Source organism: Pseudonaja textilis, chromosome 1 (genome assembly GCF_049901715.1).
Source record: "Pseudonaja textilis isolate UNSWEBS1 chromosome 1, rPseTex1.2, whole genome shotgun sequence".
In the NCBI taxonomy this organism is placed as follows: domain Eukaryota; kingdom Metazoa; phylum Chordata; class Lepidosauria; order Squamata; family Elapidae; genus Pseudonaja; species Pseudonaja textilis.
In genome coordinates, this window is record NC_141990.1 from 53,476,764 (window position 1) to 53,502,982 (window position 26,219).

At 35.9% G+C, this 26,219-nt stretch overlaps 1 protein-coding gene across 1 annotated transcript in view; it reads left to right on the forward strand.

Moving 5' to 3' along the window:
- Window positions 1-26,219, forward strand: part of GALNT14 (polypeptide N-acetylgalactosaminyltransferase 14) — a 296,209-nt gene that overhangs the window by 207,859 nt on the left and 62,131 nt on the right. The window contains exons 4-5 of the mRNA XM_026695635.2: window positions 17,161-17,228; window positions 17,557-17,622. Coding sequence (XP_026551420.2) covers window positions 17,161-17,228; window positions 17,557-17,622 — 134 coding nt within the window. The remainder of the gene's footprint in view (window positions 1-17,160; window positions 17,229-17,556; window positions 17,623-26,219) is intronic.

The following is a 26,219-nucleotide window of genomic DNA, read 5'->3' on the forward strand; positions in this document are numbered from 1 at the left end:
TGGATCTGTGTGTGTGTGTGTGTGTGTGTGTGTGTATAGATAGATAGACAGACAGACAGACAGACAGACAGACAGACAGACAGACAGATAGATAGATGATAGATACTTTTTAAAAGTACATGTATTTTCCATATATATAGTATTGTGGATAAACCCACAAATGTTTAACATTTAAAAATTTTTTAAATTTAAATTCTTTGTAGGTGCATTCATTATTACCCTATAATGTTTCAGTCTGTTATATTTCTTGACTGCTGGCTCCCTTACTATTGTTACTGTAGACAGAATTTTCCTACCACTTCAGTATCTGCATTGGCAATTATAAGACTTCTTCCTGCATCTGCTGGCATTAGTTTGATTTTCTTTAACCATAGACCCATTTCTTTAATCAGACCCATTTTTCACTTTGCTTCTTTTATTGTCAGACTTTCAGATCATTTGCATTTTCAGCTATCAGAGTAATGTCAACCTCTCTCAATCTATATTTACCATATGGGGAGAATGTATACAGCCTTGTTTAACTTCTTTGCTGACCAAGTCTATTTCAGTATGTTCAAACTGTGGCTTCTTGTTCCAGGTACAGAACAAGAATTGTTTCAGATTCCCATTTTCCTAAGGACAGCTCAATCTTGATAAAATGGAAGGCCTCTATGATGGTCTGAGAGAATGTCCTTGAGGGACAGGAGAGGAGCTGCAAGACTGAGCAAGAGTGAGATAAGAGGCAGCTTAGCCTGCAGAAGAAATGGTGGTGTGGCAAACATCTCAAAGGGGGCCCTCCCTCATTTCTTGGACTGTAAAGATAGAAAAAGATGTACTTTCAAACCTGCAAGATTGATGTTGTCTCTTTGAGATAGTAAAGAATCACCAACCATGAATACTAACATTATCTTTATCATAAGGCTACAATAACAGCATCTTGCAAGTATAAAAGTATTCCCCTGTAGTTCAAGATATAAGGAAGACTCTCTTCTGTGATGTTTGTCATACCTCCTTTTCTTCTGTGGGCTAAGCTACCTCTTCTCTGATTATTGCCCACTCTTTGGTTCCTGATCTTCTTCCTATCCCTCTGACATTCTCACATAACATCACAGTCCTTCTATAGTGAATGAAGCACAAATTGACTTTTTAAAATAAACTTTGACTGTCTCAATTGTTCAGCGTCTATTAAGAATGATATCTCCTATTCCTTGACCTTTTCTAAAGCCTGCTTGAGCATCTGGTTTTTTCATTTTATGATTCTAATGTGCATTGGATAATCCTATTTTGCTGGTATGTGAAATTAAGAATATTGTACCATTGTGTACACAACTCTGTTTGAGTCTCCTTTAGTGATATGTAGACTGAACTCATCCAATGGCCTCTGAGTCATTCTCCAGATCTGCTAGGATATCTTGATTAAAATCTTTATTGTTTCTTCTATTGCTTGCCATATTTCTGTAAATACATCATCAATTATTGTAGCTTTCTATTTCAGCAATAACCGGAGTGTTGATCTAATTTCATTTAGAGGTTCTTGCAAATTCCAAGGTACTTTGGATTTTGACATTTTTATTGTACAGAATTTAAATATATTCTTTCCATATCTCTTTAATGTTGCTCTTAGAGCATGTAAAATATATTGCAGAGATGTAACACTGAGTACACTAGTCAAATTATTCTAATTTGGCTTTAAAATAATTTATTGTAGACCATTGGGAGAAAAAAGCTCTTCTCTTTTTGAAAAAAAAATAAAGATCATTCTGTTTGTAGACTTTGTAGACTGAAGATCCACACCGGGATTAAATACTACTTTTACAAATCCTGCAGGAAAAATTGGATTTCTTTGATTTCCTTTAGGAAAGCTTAACCAAGAGCAGGCTTGGAGATGTCAAGATGACCATGTATTCAGACCTCTCCAAGGCTTACTCAGAGATCCTTTGAGATTGTCCTTGGAAACATAATCTTTATGCAAACCACAGTTATTGAGGAAATGTCTCTTCCTACTTGTACAGCACAAAGGTATTTGTGAAGAAATTGATGCAATATACAAGAATAAATACAACGGGTGTCACAGTTATTCACTCTGGTTTTTATAAACCTCTATGAACAACCATAGACCTTTTTGCCCTTCCTAACCTTTTAGTCATGGTGAAACTCAAGACTACATGTGCTGAAATCTGCTAAACTACAGGTAGCCTTCCACTCATAATTGTAATGGAGCCTACCCATTTCCATTGCAATTCATGGCAGTTATTAAGTGAGGCGACCACATGATCCCATCTCTGCTCTCCTAATATAGTCACTAAACAACCATGGAGGTTGCTCAGTAGAATGTGGGGTGCCTCAAGAATGAGTGAGGCCCAGGGAGACCTAACACTCGTTGAGGCACCCCATGCTCTGTTCTCCACCCTTCAAGAGTCCCTCCAGACTTTGGACTTGCCTCTACCAACAAGGTGCCTGAGTTATGGGCTGTCTCCATATGTATGGTTGGGGGAATCTCAGACCATTTTTAGTTAAGATAAAGCTCCAAAGAAGTTGTGTTTTCTTTTTATTCTCTTTATTTTTGATCTATAAAGTAGAGGTACATATATCTTTCCTCTATCTACTTCCTTGATTGAGAGGTGTACATACAATCTTTGCAGAAATTATCTGAACTATGAAACAAAGTTTTCACAGCTTTAAAAACCACTTGCATACATGTTTGGTTTCAGATTCTTTAGGAGCTCTGGGAATAGCCTGGTGCTGGTAAAAATAAAGAAAAAAAGAAGAAGAAATTTCACTAGACATGTTGTCTGACTGTCATCCAGGCTATGAAAGCTGTAGTGCTTGATACTGATACAAAATGCCAAACTGTCCATTGGATTTCTAGCCCAGGGATTTGCTGGAGGCTGATGCCAAGCTGGGTATCAATGAAGAGAAAGACAGAGACTTTGCATGCCAGCCTGGAGCCATAACCATGAGAAAAGATGTAGGCATTAGTACAATTAATCTAGAATGTGTCGAATACCATCACTTCGTCAATTTCAATTAAAATGAAATGGCCTTATCCACTGGCCTTATCTTCAGGGATTGACTAAGTAATCTATGAGATACTTTGGGTTACATAAAGTTTATGAAACAGTAGAAAAATTGAAAAATTAAGCAACTCAATTTCTCTACATTTTTGCCCATCCTAAAAGATAAGTGATATGATGAAACAACAGCAAGATAGATATGAGTTTAAGCTGGGTTTATTTGAAAGAAAGAATGTAACTTTTAACATTTATTTTGGTAATAAAAATTCTTTTTTTTTAAAAAAATGACAATTCCCAGTTCTGATAGAAATGTTCTCTTTTTATAAGTTTTTCTACTGGTAAAGTAATAAATTTTAGTAAAATAACTTTGTTATAGTTTGACTCTTCACAGGAACAGGTATTTGTAAAAAAAATTAACTTTACAAATGTATGGTTAGAAAATATACTGTAAATGTAAATAGCTTCTATTTAGAAGAAGAGAACATTGTGATGATTTATAGGATGAAATTTTTATTTTTTCATATTGTCAAGTCTTTATTTTTTATAAATACATATACACGCATGTATTTATAATCTTTTCCTTCCCTCTAGCTATCGGTTGAGACTTTATCCCTAATTATTTGTTTTCTTTTGCTACAGTTTTACTCTACATGAAATGAGATGCCTTTCAGAATGGTTTTAGAAAAGGCCAAGGAAGAAGAGTCATTATTGGTGAAATATGCTGATAATTGAGTAAACCAAACAATACTAAAAATAAATCAATGCGTGCCTCAATAACTACAGACATGCTAAGCTAAACAATAGACATGCTAATAACTACAGACATACAATAAGTATAGCTGTTCTTATGCAATACTTATATCTGCAGGTGCCATAATACAGGCAAACATGTTAAAACAGAAGGACCCTAGATCAGTAGAGGAGTGAGACTCTTACCTTATTTATTCAATTTATATGGTGAATGAATATTGAGGAAGGCTGGATTGGAAGATGAGCATAGTTAAAATTGGAGGAAGAAACATTAATAACCTGCCTTGTACTGATTACACGATACTTTAGTGACCACAATTGAGACCAGTAACTTGGTGTTAAGCTAAGTGGTTGCTATGAAAGAAATCATGTGACTATAACTGTGCTTATGATTTTCTCCAGCTTTTCTTTTTCCCCAAACCCACGCCCCTTTGGAATGACTCTGTCAAGGAAGAAGAGAATTAGTGTTCGTATTTACATTCATGGGAGAGGAAGAGATTATAAAAGAGTAAGCAGACACACAATGGGGAATATTCATCAAAGGAAGTCACTAGGACCACTAAGCTGCAAGTTCCTCAGACAAATAGCCACTGTGTAGCTGTGTGTTTACTCTCTTCTAACCCTTCCTTTCCAATCTCTTTGCTACAGGTCAACATATAATGACTGTATCATTTTACAACCACAACACATGTTTATGACCCTCACAGCATCCCTCAGTTACATGATCTTGCTTGTAAGATTATTTTTTCAGTACCATCATAACTTTGAAGAGTCACCGCACAAGACGCTCAGTAAGCAAGGTCTGTCTGTAGTCTAATTGATGAAAGTGCAAATCATCTAGAAGGTCTAAAAATGAAACACAAGAGAACATTGAATGATAGAATAGTGAATGAAATGGGACCATGATTAATATAAAGAAAATCATTACGGAAAAAATTAATAACATTTGTATCAAGTCACACTCTGTGGGAAAATTGGCAGAAAATGTTCTGTAGATGATTTATCACTCCATCAGTAATTGCCAAGATTGACAAATTATACACCCACAAATGTTGGAAATGCTATAATAAAAAGGAACATTTTATCATATCTAGTATTTGTTCAAAAAGACACAGGTAGAAATACATCAGAAAGAAATACAACAGAGCTTCCAGAGAATTCTGAAAATAAAATTTGACTTAAGACTACAAATGCCTTTATGAAATATGTCTCCAGGGAATAGAAATGAAAAGTATCACGATTTTATAGGATGTATGCTGACAGCAACAAGAATCAGTCTGGCACAGCATTGGAAAATATAATAGAAGATTGAGAGACCAAAATTGGAGAATAGGTGACAATGGAAAAATGGTTATACACACACATACATATACAAAACAGAAACCTGACCCACCAGGAATGGTTCCTTTATATTATGATATGGAAGAGCAAGCTGTGACATAGGTTTTGAACTGAAAAAGAAACTGTTTAAAAAAAACCAATTAAAATAACTTAAATAGAACTGAGCAATAATTGCAGGTGCTAATGCATTGTATAAAAATATTTAAGTAGTTGTCAGTGATAAGGGTGAAAAAAGAAGAGAGCAAAAAAAGGGTGTGTGTGTGATTTACCTAAATACTGCCTTCCTTCCTTCCTTCTTTCCTTCCTTCCTTCCTTCCTTCCTTCCTTCCTTCCTTCCTTCCTTCCTTCCTTCCTTCCCTCCCTCCCTCCCTCCCTCCTTCCCTCCTTCCTTCCATTACGGTTCTTTTTATATTGTTATTTTTTAATTTTTACTTTAATCACTGTATCAAATTATATTCTTTTGATTTGTACTTTAAAAGCTTAGATTTTTACTTGCAAAGCTTAGACTAAAGTAATATTAACAACAACCCCAAAAAGTAAATAGCAACATAGATGAATTAAGGATTACAATGTTATGCATGAATTTGTATATATACTCCTTTCTTTCTTTTTCTTTTTTTCCTGTTGTTATTCTAACTAATTAAAAACAGAACTAAGCTAGTGACGGTTGATACAGCAATCAGTCTTAGAAGCGACCATTCATTCATTCATTCAAATTTGTTATAGTTGTCCGACTACAATAGATTACGGGTAGCATATGAAACCCAAAAACCTATTAAAAATCTACATAAATTCACATAAAAGGCCAGACTCAAAGCAATAAAAAAAAACAAATATTCCATCCTGCAACCGGTGCAATAATACATGTCCATAATGAAGATAATGAAGTGAGGGATTTTATTTTTAATGTCTTCAATTTAATCTTGACACCTGGTGACTGGAAAAATCACTGTAGTTTTCTTGTAAGCATTTTTAGAAATAGTTTGCCATTACCTTCTTGCTAGGGTTAAGAGGAAGTGACTGGCTCAGGTGACTTGCTTTTGGCTAAAGCAAGACTAGATATTTTCTGCCTTTTAGGATTGTTAGTCAAACCCAAGGAATGATGAGTTTTAATCCTGCTTTAGACTCAAAGCCACTGCGTGATCTTGGACTAGAATTTCAAGAAGGCAATGGCAAATTACTTCTGAAAAATGCAGAGATTTGTCTAGGCAGGAGTTCTCCCCCTCTTATTCAAATGCCCTGATGTACCTACAAAAAATGAATCTTGAAGAAGCAGTGTAGAAACAATAGCAGCGTTTTTGAACTTTGAGGCTGCAGAAGATTTTTGAAAATACAAATCATAGAACAAATCAATTCAGAATTCTGATTTGAGACACAGATGATCAGCTCAAATTATCATAGTTTGGACACATTATGCAAAGACCCTTGAGTAGTCCATAAGAGTGGCAATGTGTAGGAAAATGAAAAAGACAACTAAGTGCAAAATTGATGGATATATTTATAACAATGATGAGGCATCGTTGGGAGATAGAATATAGAATAATCAAGTTAGAAGAGACCTCTGAGGTCTTTTAGTCCAACTCCTTGCTTGACCAAGGCTCAAATGATGCAGTCTCTTTCTGAAAGCCTTCAAGTGATGGAGCACCCACAACTTCTGAAGGCAAGCTAGTTCATTGCTCTTACTGTTAGGAAATTGCTCCTTAGTTCTAGGTTGCTTCTTTCCTCAGTTCTGTAAGACAAGGATGTAGGATCCTTGTCTTACAGAACTTAGACAAATCTTGGATCTGTTAGACAAGGGACAAATCATCCTGGAGAAGGCCCATGAATCTAGTTGCCAAGAGTTAATACTAACTTGATGATATATAGTAAGTGAATCAATCAAACAAACAATTCCTTTCTCAATGGCTAATTAAAAAAAAGAAATATATCTTTTACAGTATATTATCTCTAGTTGAGCTGTTAAGGTCTTCCTCAGGTAAGAAGATGTAGCATTCACCCAGATTATTTTGTGTACCATTTTTGAACTGAAATGTGCATGGCAAAATCCCAGGAAGCGGGAAATTTGAAATACAAACTGGTTCCAAGCCACATGTTCTGTTAGTTTAAAACTGTAATTCTCCAATATTATTAAAGTTAACAACATACCAGAGTTGAAAGGTTTATATTTTGCCATCAGCCTAGTTGATTGAAATGGAATCTCTACAATTAATCAACTAAACTGACCCAATAAATTGAAAGTGGCAATCACATTTATAAGCACACCTCACTTTTTAAAACAATGTTCCTGTATTTTTCAAGTGTCATGACAGTGAAAAAGTATTTCAGAGTAGTCGTGTTATGTTCACTTTGATTAAAAGAGCAAAAGAAAAAGCTAGATATTATTTTGAAACCATGTAATTAGAACTTTGTGCTAATTTTCCACGCCCTAGTCACAACATCTAGTAGTCTTCATTTTTAATTTCTCTCTCCCTCCCTCGTCTCTCTCTCTGAAGCTAATCAGTGAAGAAGCATGTAACCCTGCTCATATTATACTCTTTGACATACATACAAGAGAACTCAAAAAGATACAAAAAGATAGTAGGTATTTGAGAGAAACATGTGAAAGCTGTCTAGTAATCAGTGCTTATTTATATAAATAATCCTGGTGCAATCTCCCTCTCTTTGACAATTAGTCATTGTGAATGTTGGAATATTTTATTTCATATCCCCTTTCCCTTTTCTTGCTCTTCTCTTGATTTTAATATCTGTAGCCTTTGACTCATTGAGGATTTTAGGTTATTGTTGCTTGGTCCTAACATGTTGCCATGGAGATAGACTAGTTTCGTAAATAATCACATACAAAATTTCTTGCCTCTGTTAGTAAAGATGCAGGACATGATCCACCAAGGTATTCTTCCAGCAAATCTTGGTTAATTCAGTGGGGTCTTCCTAACTGTTTTCATAAATTTCAGTTGTAGTAATATAAACATAAATAAAATCAAAATGATTTACTGTTAAAAACTTTCTTAAAATAATTTTTTTTGTAATTGAAATGAAAAAAGCTGGTTTTGTTACATTTGTTTAATATCGGAAAAATGGCAATAGCATGTATGTAGATTCTTGGCTCCATCAAATTAAATCGGTGTTCCTGCCCATACATGCTCATGGCATATAACTGCAAAATAGGAACAGAATTTATTGTTAAAGAAGATTTGATAGTAGAGATATGCAGGAGATAAGGCGCAATCCCATGGGTACATTTCAACACATATCTCTCTGTGTGTCCCTCCTAGAGTCTGTGATTATGTCCATCCGGGAATTCTTTTTGTCTTTTTCTGAGTATGAGTGGCAGGTGTCATTAGAAACATCTGCATGTAGAAATAGTCAGGGCAAGATGCTTTCCGGCGGGAGGGTGTGTTTCCCTCCTAGAAGCTTTCTTTTTATCTAGAGGCCATGTAAGAGGCTGGGTTGTAAAAAGACCTGTAGAGACCTTGTTTCTTACAAGATGGCTTTTATGAATTGTTCTTTTAGCGTGCCTTGTGTCTGGTCCAACTAAGAAGATCTGATGAATTTCCTTTTTCTAATATGTATTTTGACATCTCTGGGAGATGGATGGTTACATTTTTCAAAATGTTTCCTTTCTAATATGGACCTAGACAACAAATTGGAAACTTACCTCATAGCTGAATCCACCTTCTTTCCATTCTGCAATTAATTCTGTGCTAAGATGCAGACTATTTTTCACAAGTTACATGGATTAAATAGGACAGGCTTCTTTTTGGAATCCTATTTTTTTTTTTGTTTATTCAGGCCTCCCATCATAAGGTCAGCCATATGGACTTTAGGGGGCATTGTTGCTCTTTAAATTTTAAAAAGTAAAGCTTATCACAGCCTCATCCCCAAAGCCTTTCTTGTCATCTCCTTTTAAGTTATAAGTATAATGGTAGGCTCAAAATCTATATGTAATTTACTTTGATCTTGTTGGCAAATCAGGAGTTCTTTCCAAATGCATTCACAACTTCCTCGTTCTCTATATATGGATACATTCTACTACAGTATGTGATGTCAAGGGGATAGGCAGATTGTGGCAAAAAGCTAACAGTCTATCGGAGTTCTGGGGAGATTTTTATTCCAATACTTGTTTTCAGGGTAGTTACTTCTCTATGTCCCTACTTTATGTTGGAACAACATATTGTCTTATGAATGTGCGTCCTTAGTTTTATGGCATCTTCTGTAGTGCAACTTTGGAATGATAAGGAGTTTCTCTAGATTATTAATGGATATGGTAGACACATAGTGTATTATTTTAAGCAGAAACTGTTTCTCACAGCTGATAAAATGAGGTGAGACCCTTTGAAATGTGTTCAAAGAATATTAAGGCACTTTGGGGACAAAGCTCTGTATTCTGAAAGTTGTAAAAGACAGCAGATGGAACTATACATAAAATGTGACAAAATGAAACACTAACAAAAACCACAGCACTAACAAAAACTATATTTTGGCTCATCTGCATATCCTTGCCTAGGAGTGGAACTGTCCAGAAAAAACCCCCATCTCCTTTATGTTTCATATATTTACTTCTAATCTATACTGTTTCTAAAGACAAAATATGCTGCTTAACAAAAAATTGAAATTGAAAATTTAAAACGTCAGACTGTTTTGCAGATAATTTGATGTGTGGCTTTTTAAAAAAAAAAAAATTCTAAACACTTTAAGCTGCTTGAATCAGCTAGAAAATAAGTTACTTGCTCTGCAGTTTGAAAATACATGTGAAAACATTTCAAGAAGCAGCCATGGGTAATTATATTCTGTTCATTTCTAGATAATTGCACAAGGATATTATATGAAGGATGTCTACTTCTGTCAAAATACAGGGTAACAAGTAACAATGAATAATTTTCTAGAACTTTTTAATGAAGAATTTAAATATTTTCATTCCATATAGACGTATAGTATGTCAGCCTTTCTGGCTATTCTCCCATAGCTTGAACTTAGAGCTATAGACTGAAAAAAGGCAAATCTCACTACATAAATAGTAAGTAGTCATCATGTTCTGTTAAAAGATTAACAATATTATCCACAGGTATCTGTCCTAACCAGGAGATAACCAGCATTACCTTTACAAACAAAAGTCAACCTAGTCTGACTATCAGTGGTTGAGACCTAATTTTGGGAGAGGCTTTATGCCTGCTTTGGTGCTTTTCAGAAGCATTTGGTATACCACATAGAAAGAAAACAATGGTAAATAACTTTTGACTTGATCCATCAAGACCTTTTTAGGTTCACAAACCTTTGTTACCATAATACCCCTGAATCAAGGATACAGAGGAAGAATAACATTCTATACTCTTAAAATTAATCCAGAATGGTCACCCAGTCTTATGGTCCTCTTCTGCCCATCCTTGTTGCTGAGTGGCAACTAAACAAGTATCCCTGGCATCTCTGCTTCCTATATATTAATCTGTATAAAATTCTCCTGATTAACAGACAAGGCTCCCCCCCCACCCTGGGAGCTGAAGTAGCCTTTGTCTTAGATCAGAATAAACTATAGTTTAGAGAAACACTTTACACAATTCTGGCTAATCCACTTGGAAAACGTCTGTGCATTTCTAATGCAGTTTAGTTGAATGTTTAACTCTTATATGCTAATTAGAGAGTTCTAATGAATCTCGTAATTTGATTCTTAGAAACTTCCAATTATTTTCACTTTCCAACTAAATATGCTAAATTTATATGACACTACGATAAAAGACAATACAATTATGTTGGTTCATTACATTATTTTTTTGCTGTTTTGCCCATATTTTCCCTAGGTTCTGGTTTCTGGGCAATGGTACCTGTTAAGTTTTCCACCATGTGTAATATTGCTCTCCTGTCTGTCTCCCTCTTCTGACATAATCCCATTGCAATAATTTGCTGAACTCAGCTCCTGCCTTTAGCAATTTTTAAAAATAAACTCTCAGAACCAACAAGCATATTAATAATAATTACGAGATAAGTTGACAAGTGAGAACAGCATGTCTAAATTTTACTCTGGGTAGGGAAGTGAGAGACAGAAATAAATGTGAGCCTGGCATGAAAGAAGGGGAAAGCAATGGTTGTTGTTAGTTGTCTTTAATAAGTCATAGATGGGATGTCACGCTGAATAATAATCCTATTGAAAATAATTTTGTCCTCCTCACCTAAAGTAGATCACTGTTGTTCTATTCTTGATGATCGATCTATGGTACAGAAAGATTGAGTTAAACAAGTAGAGATTACTTCATATATTTGAATTCTAGATGTGAACCAGAGTGATTACAATTACACATAGAGTTCAACACACTTAGAAGCAGTAAGTGTAAACTGCCTATGCATTCTAACATGTATATAATGAAATATCATCAAGATGTCCGTACAGTTCCCTGCTGAATGGCAAGAAGTTTGGTGGCAAATCTAGGATGCCTCTTTGAGAGGTGCAAAGAATCCCATATATTAAAAAAAAAAAAAAACATTCAGAAGAGTTTCCTCCAAAACCAGGGTGCCCACATTTAATTTTGTATTTACAGTGTCAGAATAAATACCACCAAGCACAGCTGAATTTGATTTGGACAAAATAGGCATAGGGTTCTCTTGCATCCCTTGATTAAATTTGCCCCTTGCAATAAGCCATAATTTGTTGAATCATAATTTGAATAAATCATAATTGACTGGATTTGTGCTATCTGCTAAGCCACATTATCACAATAGCAAGGTTCTCTCACATACAATACAATTATATTATACAATAAATTATAAATAAATAAATTATAAAATACAATACAATATACAATATACAAGCTGAATAGACAAGACCTTATTGATGACCCAGACTTTGTCAAGGACCTTGGAGTACTCATTTCAAATTATCTAAGTGCTAGAGCCCACTGTAACTACTGTACGTAGCCAAAAAGGTATTAAGAGTTGTAAACCTAATCCTGCATAGCTTTTTCTCCGGTAATATCACTCTACTAACTAGAGCATACAAAACATTTGCTAGACCGATACTTGAATACAGCTCATCAGTCTGGAACCCGCATTACATATCTGATATTAATACAGTTGAGAAAGTCCAGAAATATTTCACAAGAAGAGTTCTCCATTCCTCTACTCGTAGTAGAATACCTTATGCCACCAGACTTAAAATTTTAGACCTAGACAACCTAGAACTATGCCACCTTTGGTTCTATTTAAGTATAGTACATAAAAATATATATTGCAATGTCCTACCTGTCAATCAATACTTCAGCTTCAACCACAACAATACAAGAGCACACAATAGATACAAACTCAAGGTTAACTGCGCCAAACTTGATTGCAGGAAATATGACTTCAGCAACAGAGTGGTCAATGTCTGGAATACTCTACCTGACTTTGTAGTTTCTTCCCCAAACCCCCAAAACTTTAACCTTAGACCATCTACTATTGACCTCACCCCTTTCCTAAGAGATCTGTAGGGGGCATGCATAAGCGCACCAATGTGCCTACCGTCCCTGTCCTTTCTTTTTTTTTCTTATTCGTATCCATTTCATGTATTCATAACCATGTTTATACTTATATCTGTTATCTAATGATTGCCTTGACAAAATAAAATAAAATAAATAAATTATACTTAGACAAAATAATAAAGTCCATGAGTAAATCTACCATTGAAATACAGTCAGCTCAAGAATCCAGAAAAAAATGTATACTTTATCAAATGCTTTAGAATGCTAGACTAGAATATGTTTAGTTGCTGAGAATCTAGCACATGATAATAAAATTACAAGTCATGAACATGAATTTAAAGTGCCATCTGTGAATTCTGTTTGATCCTTGACTCAGTGGAGTTTTTCCTTATTTCCATCAGTGATACTCGGAAATTTTAAAGTCCATCCAGGAATTTGCAGTTAGAGATTATGGTTAGTTTCTTTGGATGTTTTATGGATCTTGTCTAATCTGAATACTTTGGAAGTAGTTAATTTTCAGTTTTCTAATTTATTTTTAAAATTCTAATGGTGATGAAAAACATTTATATCTTGTTTTTTTAATTGATGTCAGACCAAATAAAAGATGTTATTGTATATCTATCTATTAACCCTATTAGTGGTGTATAATGTAGAAAGTTAGTGCCAGCTGGCAGATGGGAGCCAGTTATTTATGAGATCTTTGTGCATTATGTATAAGTAAGGAGAAAACTCAAGAATGAAGCAGGTTCATTCAATAGTATAATGGAAATGTTTGGGGGAAATTATAGACATACGGTATTTCTTAGTCTCTATTACATGAAGAGTACCAATTTTTAAATAGCTAAAATGATAAACATGTCAATATAATGGAATCAGAACAATATACCTGGAAATAAACCAAGTCTGAAAAAACTTAACATCATTTAAAGAAACATACAGCAGCAATTTTCAATTAATTTTCTCCAGTAGACTTAGTTTCAGCCCTCGGGAAAAGATGTAGGAAAGTGTTTACTGTTAACAGAAATTGGTCAGGAAGAATACCTAGCAAATTTCAAGATCCTGATTTATGCAAAATAGTTCCTATTGTACTGTGTTCTCATTCTTGGAAATCAATAGATACTATGAATGTGTGCTCCTGGTTTCTTTTATTATATTGGCAAAGTTGTGTTATACGTTGGAGTATACACACATTTACATTCACACATAATATTAGGACATGGTATTGTTTATTTTGTCATTGGATGAACCCAGTCATGAGTTGTAAATCACATTTTCCATGTAAGCAACAAACAAATGAATAAATAAACAAGCAATCTATGATTTAAATCACAAATGGTAGTTTATTTAACAGAGATCTGAAGTTCATCCACTTTGGTGGATCTTATTGGATAAGTGATCCCTCCGGTAATCACGTCCTACATCATAAGGGGCTTTATAAGTTATAAAGTTATATAATCTCAGACACACTAACAACAGCCAAGCCTCCTACAACCTACCCCATCCCATTGGGCCCACCACCTCTGGTGATCAGAGAATGAGATGCAAGTTCTATTTCACAAACAAAAACCAGGAAAAGCACCAGGCCCCGACAAGTTAAGTCCGTTTTGCTTAAAAGTTTGTTTCAACTTCTACCCTCAAAATGACGCTATAAGGCATTGCACACCAGAACCACTAGACAGACATAAGGACAGTTTCCCCCCGAATGCCATCACACTGCTAAATAACAGTTCCCACAACACTGTCAAATTATTTACTAAGGCCGTATTACTATTACTCTTCTCATCCTTCCTAGTACCTTTACAGACCCCTCACATCCCGGACATAAACTGTTTCAACTCCTTCCCTCAAAACGATGCTATAGAGCACTGCACACCAGAACAACTAGACACAAAAACAGTTTTTTCCTGAAAGCCATCACTCTGCTAAACAAATATTTACCTCAACACTGTTCAACTATTTACAAAGTGTACACTACTATTACTGTTAATCTTCTCATCACTCCTTATCACCCATCCTCTCCCACTTGTGATTGTAGGACTATAACTTTGTAGCTTGTATCCTTACAATTTATATTGACTGTTTCCTAGTATGATTTGATTGTTGATTGTACCCTATGACTATCATTAAGTGTTGTACGTTATGATTCTTGATTCTTAACGAATGTACATTTTCTTTATGTATACTGAGAGTATTTAAACCAAGACAAATTCCTTGTGTGTCCAATCACACTTGGCCAATAAAGTTTTCTATTCTATTCTATTCTATTCCCCACTTATGACTATAACTGTGTTGCTTGTATCTTTACAATTTATATTGGTTTATTTGTTTCCTAGTATGATTTGATTGCTCATTAGTAACCTATGACTATCACTAATTGTTGTATCTTATGATTTGTGATGAATGTATTTTATTTTGTTTTCATGTACACTTAGAACATATGCACCAAAGACAAATTCCTTGTGTGTCCAACGATACTTGGCCAATAAAGAATTATATTCTCTTCTAACCAGCATCTTGATTTATGCCAATTGACAAGTAGAGCATGGAACCTTGGTATGACATGCAGTAATACATTTCAGAGCAGGATAACTCCAAGGAGTTTTAAGGGCGGCACCATGTACAGCACATTGCAATAGTGCATTCTAGAGGTGACTAGGGTTTGAATGACTATCCAAGGGTTCTCCAATCCATGAACAGGCACAGCTGGTACATAGCTGCAGAGTTCTTCACATAAGAGCTGTGAGACAGCTGTATACCTGTCTTGAATGGGGAAATGCAACCCTTTTTCAAGATGGTTGGCAAAGATGGAAACTCTGTCACATAAGGGGGCCCATATATCCACAGCCATTTAGTCTCAGTCCGTTCCTTCCCATTCATAGTGACATAACCAACAGAGGCAAGACATCAACAGTAGTAGTTACACATTTTAGGAACGAGATATATAAGTGAGCATCATTCGCATACTGATGATAGCAGACCCTGAACTGATGGTCTCATTTTTTCTTGAATAGGGGATACCTCTCCCCATCAACATAGATTGGAAATGACCACAGAGGAAGGAGAACTACCACAACACAGTGCTGCCCACTCCCAATTGCTGCAGGCTGTCCAGAAGGATTTTATGGCTGATGGTATCAAGAATCCTTCAGCTCAACTTTCCTTCTGCCATATGTTTATTCCAAAATATATCCTTTATAACTTTCCCAATTCTGTATAAAAGGCATGACCTCATAGTAACATACCTGGTGTCATATTTCTTAGGTAATAGCCTATTAGACTCAGATATTAGACTCAGATATTATGTTATCTTGAAATCAATTTAAATGGGGAACTCAGGATTAAATTCAGGTTAAAACAAGATGGCTTCCATTTTATTTTAATTTTATAGTTGTTTAATTCATATATGAATTCACAGATGTATAAATTCAAACAATCAAATTTTCCTGGAAGCATTAATCAGTATTATTAATCAATATAATCCTTCTAACCAATTACATTGATTTTTTTAAAAAATAGAAGAATTTGGGTTGTAGTTGAAGCTTTTTTTTTTAGAGTTAATGGCAATCATTTTCTGTCTCATATTTCATTAGTAACTTGCAGTTTATATTCCCAGATAGTGAATAATTTGTTTACATTTCATAAAGAAGCTGTCTTCAAAACAACACTCATATGATACATTTATTTTAAATGCTTGGGCAATCCCATTAGCTTAAAGAAACCAGACTCAGTTTAAATTAGTATGTAATTTAAGTATTCACAATGACTATAGCCAACTTATAATTAAAGACAGTCTACAAAAATTAGCTTTCCACAGAAATTGCTTGTCTCTTGTTCCGACTAGTTACATAGGTCGTTCTTTAAATAATATTTTTATAAAACCTTCCAGATATCTATCTTTTCTTTTGGTAGTGACAACTAATGGAATAGAAATACCATTGTTGATCACTGAGTTGATAGTTTACAATAACATGGTTTTTACAAACCTTGACCATGTTTTCTTGTATTCTTTTGTAAAATGTTGTTGATCTTATTACCCAGAAGTGCAAACTTGACTTCATGGTTCCATGAGCAGGCATTCCTTTTTATTTATGAGGAGCTTCAGACTATAAAGCAGTATGGCTTTGAAGCATGGCTACCATGCTTCAGCTTAGCTTTTTAATTGATGTAACACAAGCAGTGGCTATGGTAATTTGAGGGAGTCTTGCACTGCAGTTATTATAATTGTAGCCTATCATGGGGATTCTATTTTGTTTCTAAAACACTTACCATTTAAATTGGATCCTGGATGAAATAGTTCAGGAACACCTGGCTCATACTTTGCACTACTAAGCAGTGAACCCTCTGGATTACGTGCAGCTCCCAGGGACTCTCAGAAACACTGTTGGCACTGAAGGTTGGAAAATATAACTGAAGTTGCAAAATATTAATGACCAGAAGGGATAATTGATATAATTATTTATTATTTAAGTAGTATAACTTTAAAAAACTCTCACTTTTTGCAAGTGTTTCATCCCTCTCCCTCAACTTCATTGTTGCCTATCCAAGCAAAATGTATTCTGAGCGTGATTTTTTCCCCCAGTTTTGTTTTTCTGTTGAAAATCCATTGGGTATTTTCTTTTATGATCCCTTAGTGTGCTGAACCGAACCCCAGTGTACCTGGTCCACGAAATCCTATTAGTAGATGACTTCAGCGATGATCGTAAGTGAACTTGAAAACCAGAGGGGTTGAGAAGGAGGGAGAGAGGGAACTGTGTGTGTCTGTTTGTGCATGTACTGGTGCACAGTCTCAACCTTTGTGAGACTGAAAACTTGATCCTGGAAAAGAGGAGATTTTCCTATGTATTATGATTCCCCATTGTTCCTTAATATCATAATGGACACATACCCTTTTCTATTCTGCCACTAGGAGTTAAGTGTACACTGACAAAGTTCTTAACACTCACTTTCTGACCTCTTGATTGTGTGAAAGTTTTGAAAGATGAAAAGAAACAGTCAGATAACATTGCATTCTGTTTGTGTTTCCAAAGCGGATGATTGCCGTTTGCTGATCAAGCTCCCCAAAGTGAAATGTCTGCGCAACAGTAGAAGAGAAGGTAAGCATTTGGGGGCCGAGCACACTGAAGGAGCACAAAGAAAAAAGAAAAACAAAATGAAAGATTTACAGGATAGGGAAAATAAAGTGCAATGACTATCCTAAATACTCTTTTACAATTGATGTGCATACATTTTATGCTTGTAATCTTCTACTAAGGTGGAGCTTTCTGTGAATGAAAATGAAAGCAGTATCAATGAAAGAAGATGAGGCAATTATCTGGAACATATGTCATAGAGATTTTGTCGTCCCCATGTCTGCCTGTGTGTCTGCATGTATGTACATGTAATTGTGTTCTCTAAATTATTTTCATACTTTAAAGCAGGGGTCCTCAACCCCCTGTCCATGGACAGGCACCAGTCCGTGGCATGCCAGAAACAGGGCTGTGCAAACAAGCGAAGGCCCATCTGCAGGATGCAGGCCACATTTTAAACCACGGCCCTTCTGGTCTATGGAAAAAAATCTGTCCAAGGAACTGGTCCCCGGTGCCCAAAAGGTTGGGGGCTGCTGTTTTAAAGAACAAAACAAAGCAATCAGTGCATTTTTCTTCAAAATAAAGCTCAAATCTGTTCAGTCAAGTTTCCTTTAGTGAATGCAACCAGGACTGCAGCATTCTATAATTTGTAATTAATGATACATTTGAAAATTATGAACTCCATTACATTTTAGATCCCTTTTTTATTCATCAGTATTTTACTCTTGTGTTGTTGTTTTTACTTTATTTCTTTTACATCCTATGTCTAAAATGCCTCATTTAAAAATGACTTCAACATTGATGGGTTATTGAGTTCAGGATCAGGGCGAACACTTAAAGGACTTCACTTAAGCATGACATATACACCTTTTCACATTAACCTCTATGACTGGTACTTTTTGCAATAAGTAACGTCTTTGCAAGAGAAATGGATAGCTTTTCCTGAACTGAGATAAATGCACCATGAAGTCATTCCTGTTTCTGACATGTGCATAAAGTAAGGTATAATTCAAATTGAATTAATACTCATTTGCCTGATATAAATTTGGCCAGTCCAAATGCTGCCCATGGAGTTGACATAAAGGTAGAAGGGATGTTTTTCAAAAACCAGCCACTCAGCGGAATGCTTGTTGTATCAAAATGGCCCAATAGCTGTAATAACTTTTTAAAATGATCTGTCACTGCTTAATAATTGGTATTAATAAAGTAACAATTATTTGCAATTTCACACATTAAATTTTACTTGTGCATTTAAGTTTGCTTTTTTAAAACCATCCTGGAAGTTCATTGAAGGGCATGTATAATTTTATTAAATAAGTATTCAGAGTAAAGATGTGGGTGAAAGCATTGTGGAGAAACAATACTTGGCAGCGACAGAGCCCTTGTCATTAAAATTCTTTCCAGCAACTGTGTCAGAGGCGGGACAGTTGAGAAGACACAAAGTGTGGGTTTACAGCTGTCAATTAAGGCTTTGCAAAAGCCCTCTTCAGACAGCATGTTCCTCTGTAGAATTTGATCTGCTGACCCTTCCCCTCTCTGGATTAGACACATCACTCTGTACAGCTGCACAAGGTGATTGTTACCAGCTTGTAGCCTTCCTGTAGTATATACCTAAATTTTACCTATACCTATACCTTAAAGAAGGCTGAGTGCAAAGTTGCTTTCCCAGATTAAATGTTGACAGGGTAAATTGGAAGGCATATGGCTCACCCACAGGGAATATATTTTGAGCTGCTGCTGCTGCTTCTCCTCCTCCTCCTTCTCTTCCTCCTCCCATCTTGGAGGAGAAAATATTTTTACCACACATCTTGCTGCAAGTGAACTTTACACTTGAACTTTGCAGTGGCTCAAATCTCAGTCATTAGCTAGATCAGTACAGGTAGTCTTAACTTATAACAATTAAGCCCAAAATTCCTGTGCTAAGTGAGACAGTAAAATGAATTTTGCCCCATTTTACAACCTTCTTGCCACAGTTATGACTGCAGTGAATCGCTGCAGTTGTTAAGTTAGTAACACAATTGTTCAGTGAATCTGGCTTCCCCATTGACTTTGCTTATCAGAGGTTGCCAAAGGGGATCACATGACCCTGGGACCCTGCAACCATGATAAATATGATTCAGTTGCCAGGAATCTGCATCTAATCATGTGACCATGGGGATGCCACAATGGTCATAAGTCATTTTTTTCAGTGGGGTGGTAACTTTGAACAGTCACTAAATTAAGTTGTAAGTCAAAAACTACCTGTCTTTTTCAATATCAGTGACACTTAGATGTGTGGACTTCTATTCTCAATATTCCCCAGCTAGCATTCTTCTCCAGAATTGTGAAAATCCCATTTGACTAGAATTTTGCCCAACTGACCTATTTGGTAAGGGGGTCCAGAAACAGTACTTAGCAATTTGCGTATTCCTTTCTTTCCATATAGGAGGAGGCTATCTCCCTGTGTATGGAGGCTCTTTGAGAAATTAACAATTCTTATTTTCTGCACTTCTGAACCATATCATCTTGTATATTAATGGAAAGTAAAGCATAGCAATTGAACTATTATTGTTGGTGGGATATGGAAATCTGTCCTTTCCTCTCTTTCTTTCCAACCCACCAACACAGAGAAAGATAAAAACAGAAATCTGAGTGTACCCAGTCATGGGAAGAATGCCGAAACATATTTATTTTTCATGCTACCTACTTTTCTTTCTGGGCAGGAACAAAAACATCTGACTCACAAATCATTCCTCTCGTTGGTGTGTCTTTATCTTTCTCTTCCAACTGATGCCTTTTCAGGAAAATAACTCAGGAAGGAAAACAAATCAGAAAAGAAATAACTTGTATATACATACTATTCTGGTTGTATGGATACTGCTTTGATACCTCTTCCCATATTTGAGATATCAAAAGAAGACCAAGATTAAGGAGCCCTGGCGGCATCTTAGCAGAGCATTACTTTCCCCTCAATCTGAAAGTTGTATAAAAACTCCCACTTGAACAACCTGCTTGTATTCTTGGGCTCTCATAATTCCTTAGTGCTATTGCATCTCCTGTAGTATACTATATGTATGTTTGTGTAAAAACCTGTAAATTGGAGGGAGCAGTATTATAGTAAAAGTCCTGTCTGTTTTCTATATATGGATATTCAGTAACATGCCTATTAGGTCCGAGATGGCATTTATTCAGTATCCATTCTGTGCTTTTTGTTAAAAGCAGAATTGGACAATGGTGGAATGAAAAATAATATTTTTCTTATAAAGGTAAAGATTTCCCCTGTCCAGTTGTGCCCAACTCCAGGAGGCAGTGCTCATCTGTGTTTCTTAGCTGAGGGAGTATCCAAAGACATTTCTGTGCTCATATGGCCAGCATGACTATACACCAAGACACATAGCCTCACTGTTACCTTCCCACTGAAGTTGTGCCTATTTATCTATTTGCATTTGCATGCTTTCGAACTGCTAGGTTGGCAGGAGCTGGGGCAAGTAACAGGGGCAAATCCCATTGCACAGCATTCAGGTCTTGAATCCGGCCTGGCAGCTTTCCAGTTGAAAAGCTAAGCATTTCTAATCGCTGAGCCATTGTGCCTATCCCATTTTCTTTATGTTCTATGGTAATTGTCTCTGCCATCCCTCTTCCCACTTCAGAAATTAAAAGGATGAAAATAGCTATTTCCAGTGTTTGAAAGTCCATTTCTAATTGGGAAACACAATTGATTTTCCCTTTACTGTTTCCTGCTTTATTAACTTACTACTGAAAATAGTTGCCAAGCAAGCATCCTTGAAACAGTGACATTTATAGTCATTTCTTTTAAATAAGTAATTTATGATATTAGTTAAGGGAAACTTATTTGATACTGTAAGGTTGTTTTTAATTGACAAATTAAAATCACTTACATGCTCAAGAAGTAAATGTGTTTTAAAGTATAATTTGTAAACTTTCTGATTTTTTCATAGGATATTTATTACTTGCCTACTTGGAATTTCTTTCAATTCTTTTGGAAATTCAATATTGTTCATTGAAGTATTATTTTGTAGGTTAGTGTAATATAAAATCAACAATTAGCAATACCAAATTCTGCAAATCTAGGCAACTTTACATCAAGAATTGGAACATTTCTAAAACAAACCCAGCGCTATCACTTAAAGATCATTTGATGGATCACTTACAGTAATTCCCTTTTTACAACCCTGTAAATCCCTTAATTTGGTATCATCAGATAACTCTCAAGTCACACAGTTCCTCAAGGCCAGCCTTCCTGAAGTTGATACCATCCAAATGTATTGAATTATATTCTGATTATCCTCAGAATGTTTCTGAATTATTATTTTAGCTGTGAAACCAATTACCCCGAGGAAACCAAAAATTGTTCTGTGTCACTTGTAGTCTTTAATTTCCATGGCCTTTCTTAACTCTTCTTGTACTGTTCAAATCCTTTCTTTTCTTTCCACTTTTTCTCAATTAAAGGATACCAACACACATTAATTTAACCTCAGGTTTACTTTACTCAAGAGTAAGAAGGATTGGGTAGATTGTTCTTCCCTTCTAGTCCATTTAAAGCTATGGTAACATTTGCATTGCGACTCCTTAATCGTCTTCCTACAAAGGTTCTATTTTTGTCCTTATTCTTGGAATGTCTGACTATTTTAAAAATCAGTTATGATGGTGCCTTCATGCTTATTTCATTGTTTGAGGCAATACAACTTACTGCTCCTGCATGGGCACCCAAAGGAGAAGATCAAAATCTGCAAGGTGGCAGATTTTCAAGAAGCTGACACCTGTGATTTAGCCTAACACATTTCACACAACCATGGTTTATTTAATTCTTGTTTACTTTGTACAATACAATTGGTTACATTTATATACCATGCAAAACTAAACCAATCATGTTTTAGCAAAAAGAAAAAGTTCAGTATATGACTTCCCTTAGTTATAAAGCTTTAACTTTGATGCTCCTGGGTGTGTTGGGATTAAAATTTCCTGAATTCCCAGTCAATATGGGAATTTTAATTCCAACATATTTGAGGCCCAAAGTTGAGAAATTTCTCTGGAATGAATGGAATATTATGTGATTCTTCTATTAATATATACATTGGTGTCTCTTCTTAGTTGGAAAATAAGAATCAGACAAAAAAGATCTCCAAGTCTTTTCTTTTACAAGTTGTTTGTTCTAACAAACCAAAGGACAGTGCTCATGATGTTTCTCTTGAATTCTAACATTTAAATTGTATTTTAAACATTTAAGCTCTTTATTGCTACAATAGGGTTTTACAGTAGGGCTGTAAAGAAACAGGGCTGACATCTAAAGTAGGCTAACATCTGTATTTCATTCCTCCCCAAACCACAGTTTAAATTGATATATTTTAACTTTGGTTTATATTGGAAAAAAATAAAAGTGTTTACTAAGTGAATCAAGGATCTTAAGTAGGAGCCAGCAGTGTGCTGCAGCTGTCAAAAAAAGCGAACACAGTTATAGGCTGCATTAATAGAGGGCTAGAATCAATATGACATGAAGTTTGAGCTGCAGTGGCACAGTGGTTAGAGTTAGAGTGCAGTACTGCAGGTTACTTAATATATATATGTTGTGGCCCCGATTCCTGAGCCTATGCTGTCAGAGGAAGAGGACCTGGAAGATGAGGAGGAGGAACTGGGAATACCCTCCTCCCCAGGACCTTCCTCTCTGGCAATGCCTTCCTCCCCAGGACCTTCCTCCCTGATAATGCCTCAGGTTCCATCAGACAACCGAGAGGAACACCCTGAGAGTAATCAGGAGGAAGGCATATTGGAGCAGCCCCTGACAGGGAGTAAAGAGGAAGAGTGTTGGCTCGATCCTAAGCAGCGTCGTAGGGAGAAACGTGAGCAGCAACGTAGGAGGCGTGGGAGGGTCAGAGAGTGAGCTGAGTCATTGAGCCACACCCCACGGGATAAAAGTGGGTGTGTTTTCTCCTGAAACTTTGTACAGGACAAAGTTTAATCTTATTTCAGATTTTCTTTCTGGACTGCCTTGTGATTTTCTGTGAGTAAAATTTTATTTACTATCAGTTCAGACTTGGCAGGCAGGACGTGTTGGAATGCCAAGAATATTATCAGTTCCAAAGAATTAACTCTGTGAAGTCCAAGCCCGCTTGCCTGCCTGTGTTTGTGTGAGTTTGTACTCTTTTGTTTTTTGGGAAAGACGAGACAGAACATGTATGTATGTATGTATGTTTGTTTTCTTAAGTTTTCACGGGTACTTACATGTATGGTATTCAGCTTTGTTCGGGTATTTTCCCACATCATTATAGTTGTGCTTTTAAAGTTACATACATACATACATACATACATACATACATATATATATATATATATATATATATATATATATATGTTTAGGTCTAAGTGCTATTGCTAAGACCACACTAGGAATATTGCATCCAGTTTGATCAGCACGATATAAAAAAAGTGAGACTCTAGGAAAAGTGCAGAGAAGAGCAACAAAGATGATTAGATGACTAGAGGCTAAAACATATGAAGAATGGTTGCAGGAATGGTTGCAGGGTCTAGTTTAATGAAAAGAAGGACTAGGGGTGACATGATATCAGTGTTCCAATATGTTCCAATATCTAAAGGGGTGCCACAAAGAAGAGGGGGTCAACCTATTAACTAAAGCACTTGAGGGTAGGACAAGAAGCAATGGATGGAAACTAATCAAGGAGAGAACCAACCTAGAATTAAGGAGAAATTTCCTGACAGCTAGAACAATTAATGATTTGCCTCCAGAACTTGTGGTGGTCCAACACTGAAGGGTTTTAAGAAAAGATTTGACAACCATTTGTCTGAAATGATATAGGGCTTCTTGCTTGAGCAGGAGATTGGACCAGAAGACCTCCCAGATCCGTTCCAACTCTGTTATCCTGTTATCTAGCATATTCTAGTCATATTCTAATTTAGTTATGCTGTTGTAAATTAAAGGAGTGCTGACATGTGATTTCTAGCCCATTGTCTTATTCCCTCCCCTGCAGTACCCAGTACATAAATTAATCCATAGGAAACAATGCAATATGATTTCTCATATTTTCTTTCAAACTCAGAGGAAATAATCTCCAGTCTTAAGCACACTTAGTAAGAGGTGCACTAGCATTCCTTAACCCCAAAACTCTCCCAGAAGCGTAGGAATGCATTCCTAATAGAATTAGAGAATGTCACAATTGACAATATAACTCAACTTAGTTTCAGATAAAATATCTAGTACTATAAGCAAACATTTTGTTGCCTTTTCATCTTGTGATTTAGTCTTCATATTGATGCAGCCATTTATGGGCTAGAGAAGGTCTGGCACACATGCCAAAGCTCGCTGCAACAGTTTTGCCAAAAAAGACTTTAAGAGTTGTAAATTTAATTTTACGAAGCTTCTCCTCTGGTAATACTGTTTTGCAAACTAGGGCATTCAAAACTTTTGCTAGACCAAAACTTGAATTCACCTCTGCTGTCTGGAATCCGCACTGTATATCAGACATAAATACAGTTGAGTGAGTCCAGAAGTATTTTACCAGAAGAGTACTACATTCTTCTGTTCTCAACATAATGCTCTACACCACCAGACTTGAAATTCTAGGCTTAGATAACCTTGAACTACGCCGGCTAAGATTGGACTTAAGCATAGTACACGAAATCATATGTTACAACATCTTACCAGTTAATGAATATTTCAGCTTTAACAACAACACAAGAGCACACAACAGATATAAACTAAATGTAAACCACCTTGATTGCAGGAAGTACGATTTCAGCAACAGAGTGGTCAATGTCTGGAACTCACTACCTGATTCTGTTGTCACCTGCTCAAACCCCCACTCCTTTATGTTCAAACTAACCTCTATTGACTTCACCTCATTCCTAAGAGGTCTGTAAGGGGTGTTCATAAGCGCACAATCGTGCCTACCGTCCCTGTTTTATTGTCCCCAATTATCAGTTCCTATTTCTTGTATTTAAACTTATGTTTATTCTTGTTTCTGTTATATTTTAAGATTTTGACAAATAAATAAAATAAATAAAAACATCTAGGATTTTAAATTCTTAACAGAAGGTTCTGGGCTATTGAGGTCTGATTCTGGCTCAGATCCTGTTTTAAAGCTTGGCTTATTTGGTTTTGTAGATTCCTTTTATTCCTTTTGAAGAATCCATAATGTTTTCTCCATGTTACCCCAAAATGGCAGGTTGCGTTGAAACAGAGATCAATCATAGAGCAACTCAGGGAGCTAATCTATGCAGTGAATAAGCCTCAATATGGAAATGTTATCCGGATTGTGCTTGCATCATGTGAAGCCACCCAAGGTGATATTATTTAAATTGGGTGAAAAACAGGATTTACAAAAAATAATTCAGGTCATGGTGGGAAAGGAATAGTCACTTCCATTTCCCCAAAGCTATTATCCATATGCTTGACCTTTGAGATAGTCCAGACAAGACACACAAACACTAATTCTATCTTTATTGTAAAGTTACATTGGAAGATTGAACATATTTCTCTCCCCCTTTAATTTTACTCTTCAGAAAACTAGGGAGAGTGCCTTCTAAAATATTTCCCACTCTGTTTCTCCTGTGGGCTGGGACATCTTTTACTTGCCAGTTGCCCATTCTGTGGCTCTCTCTCTCTTGTCCCT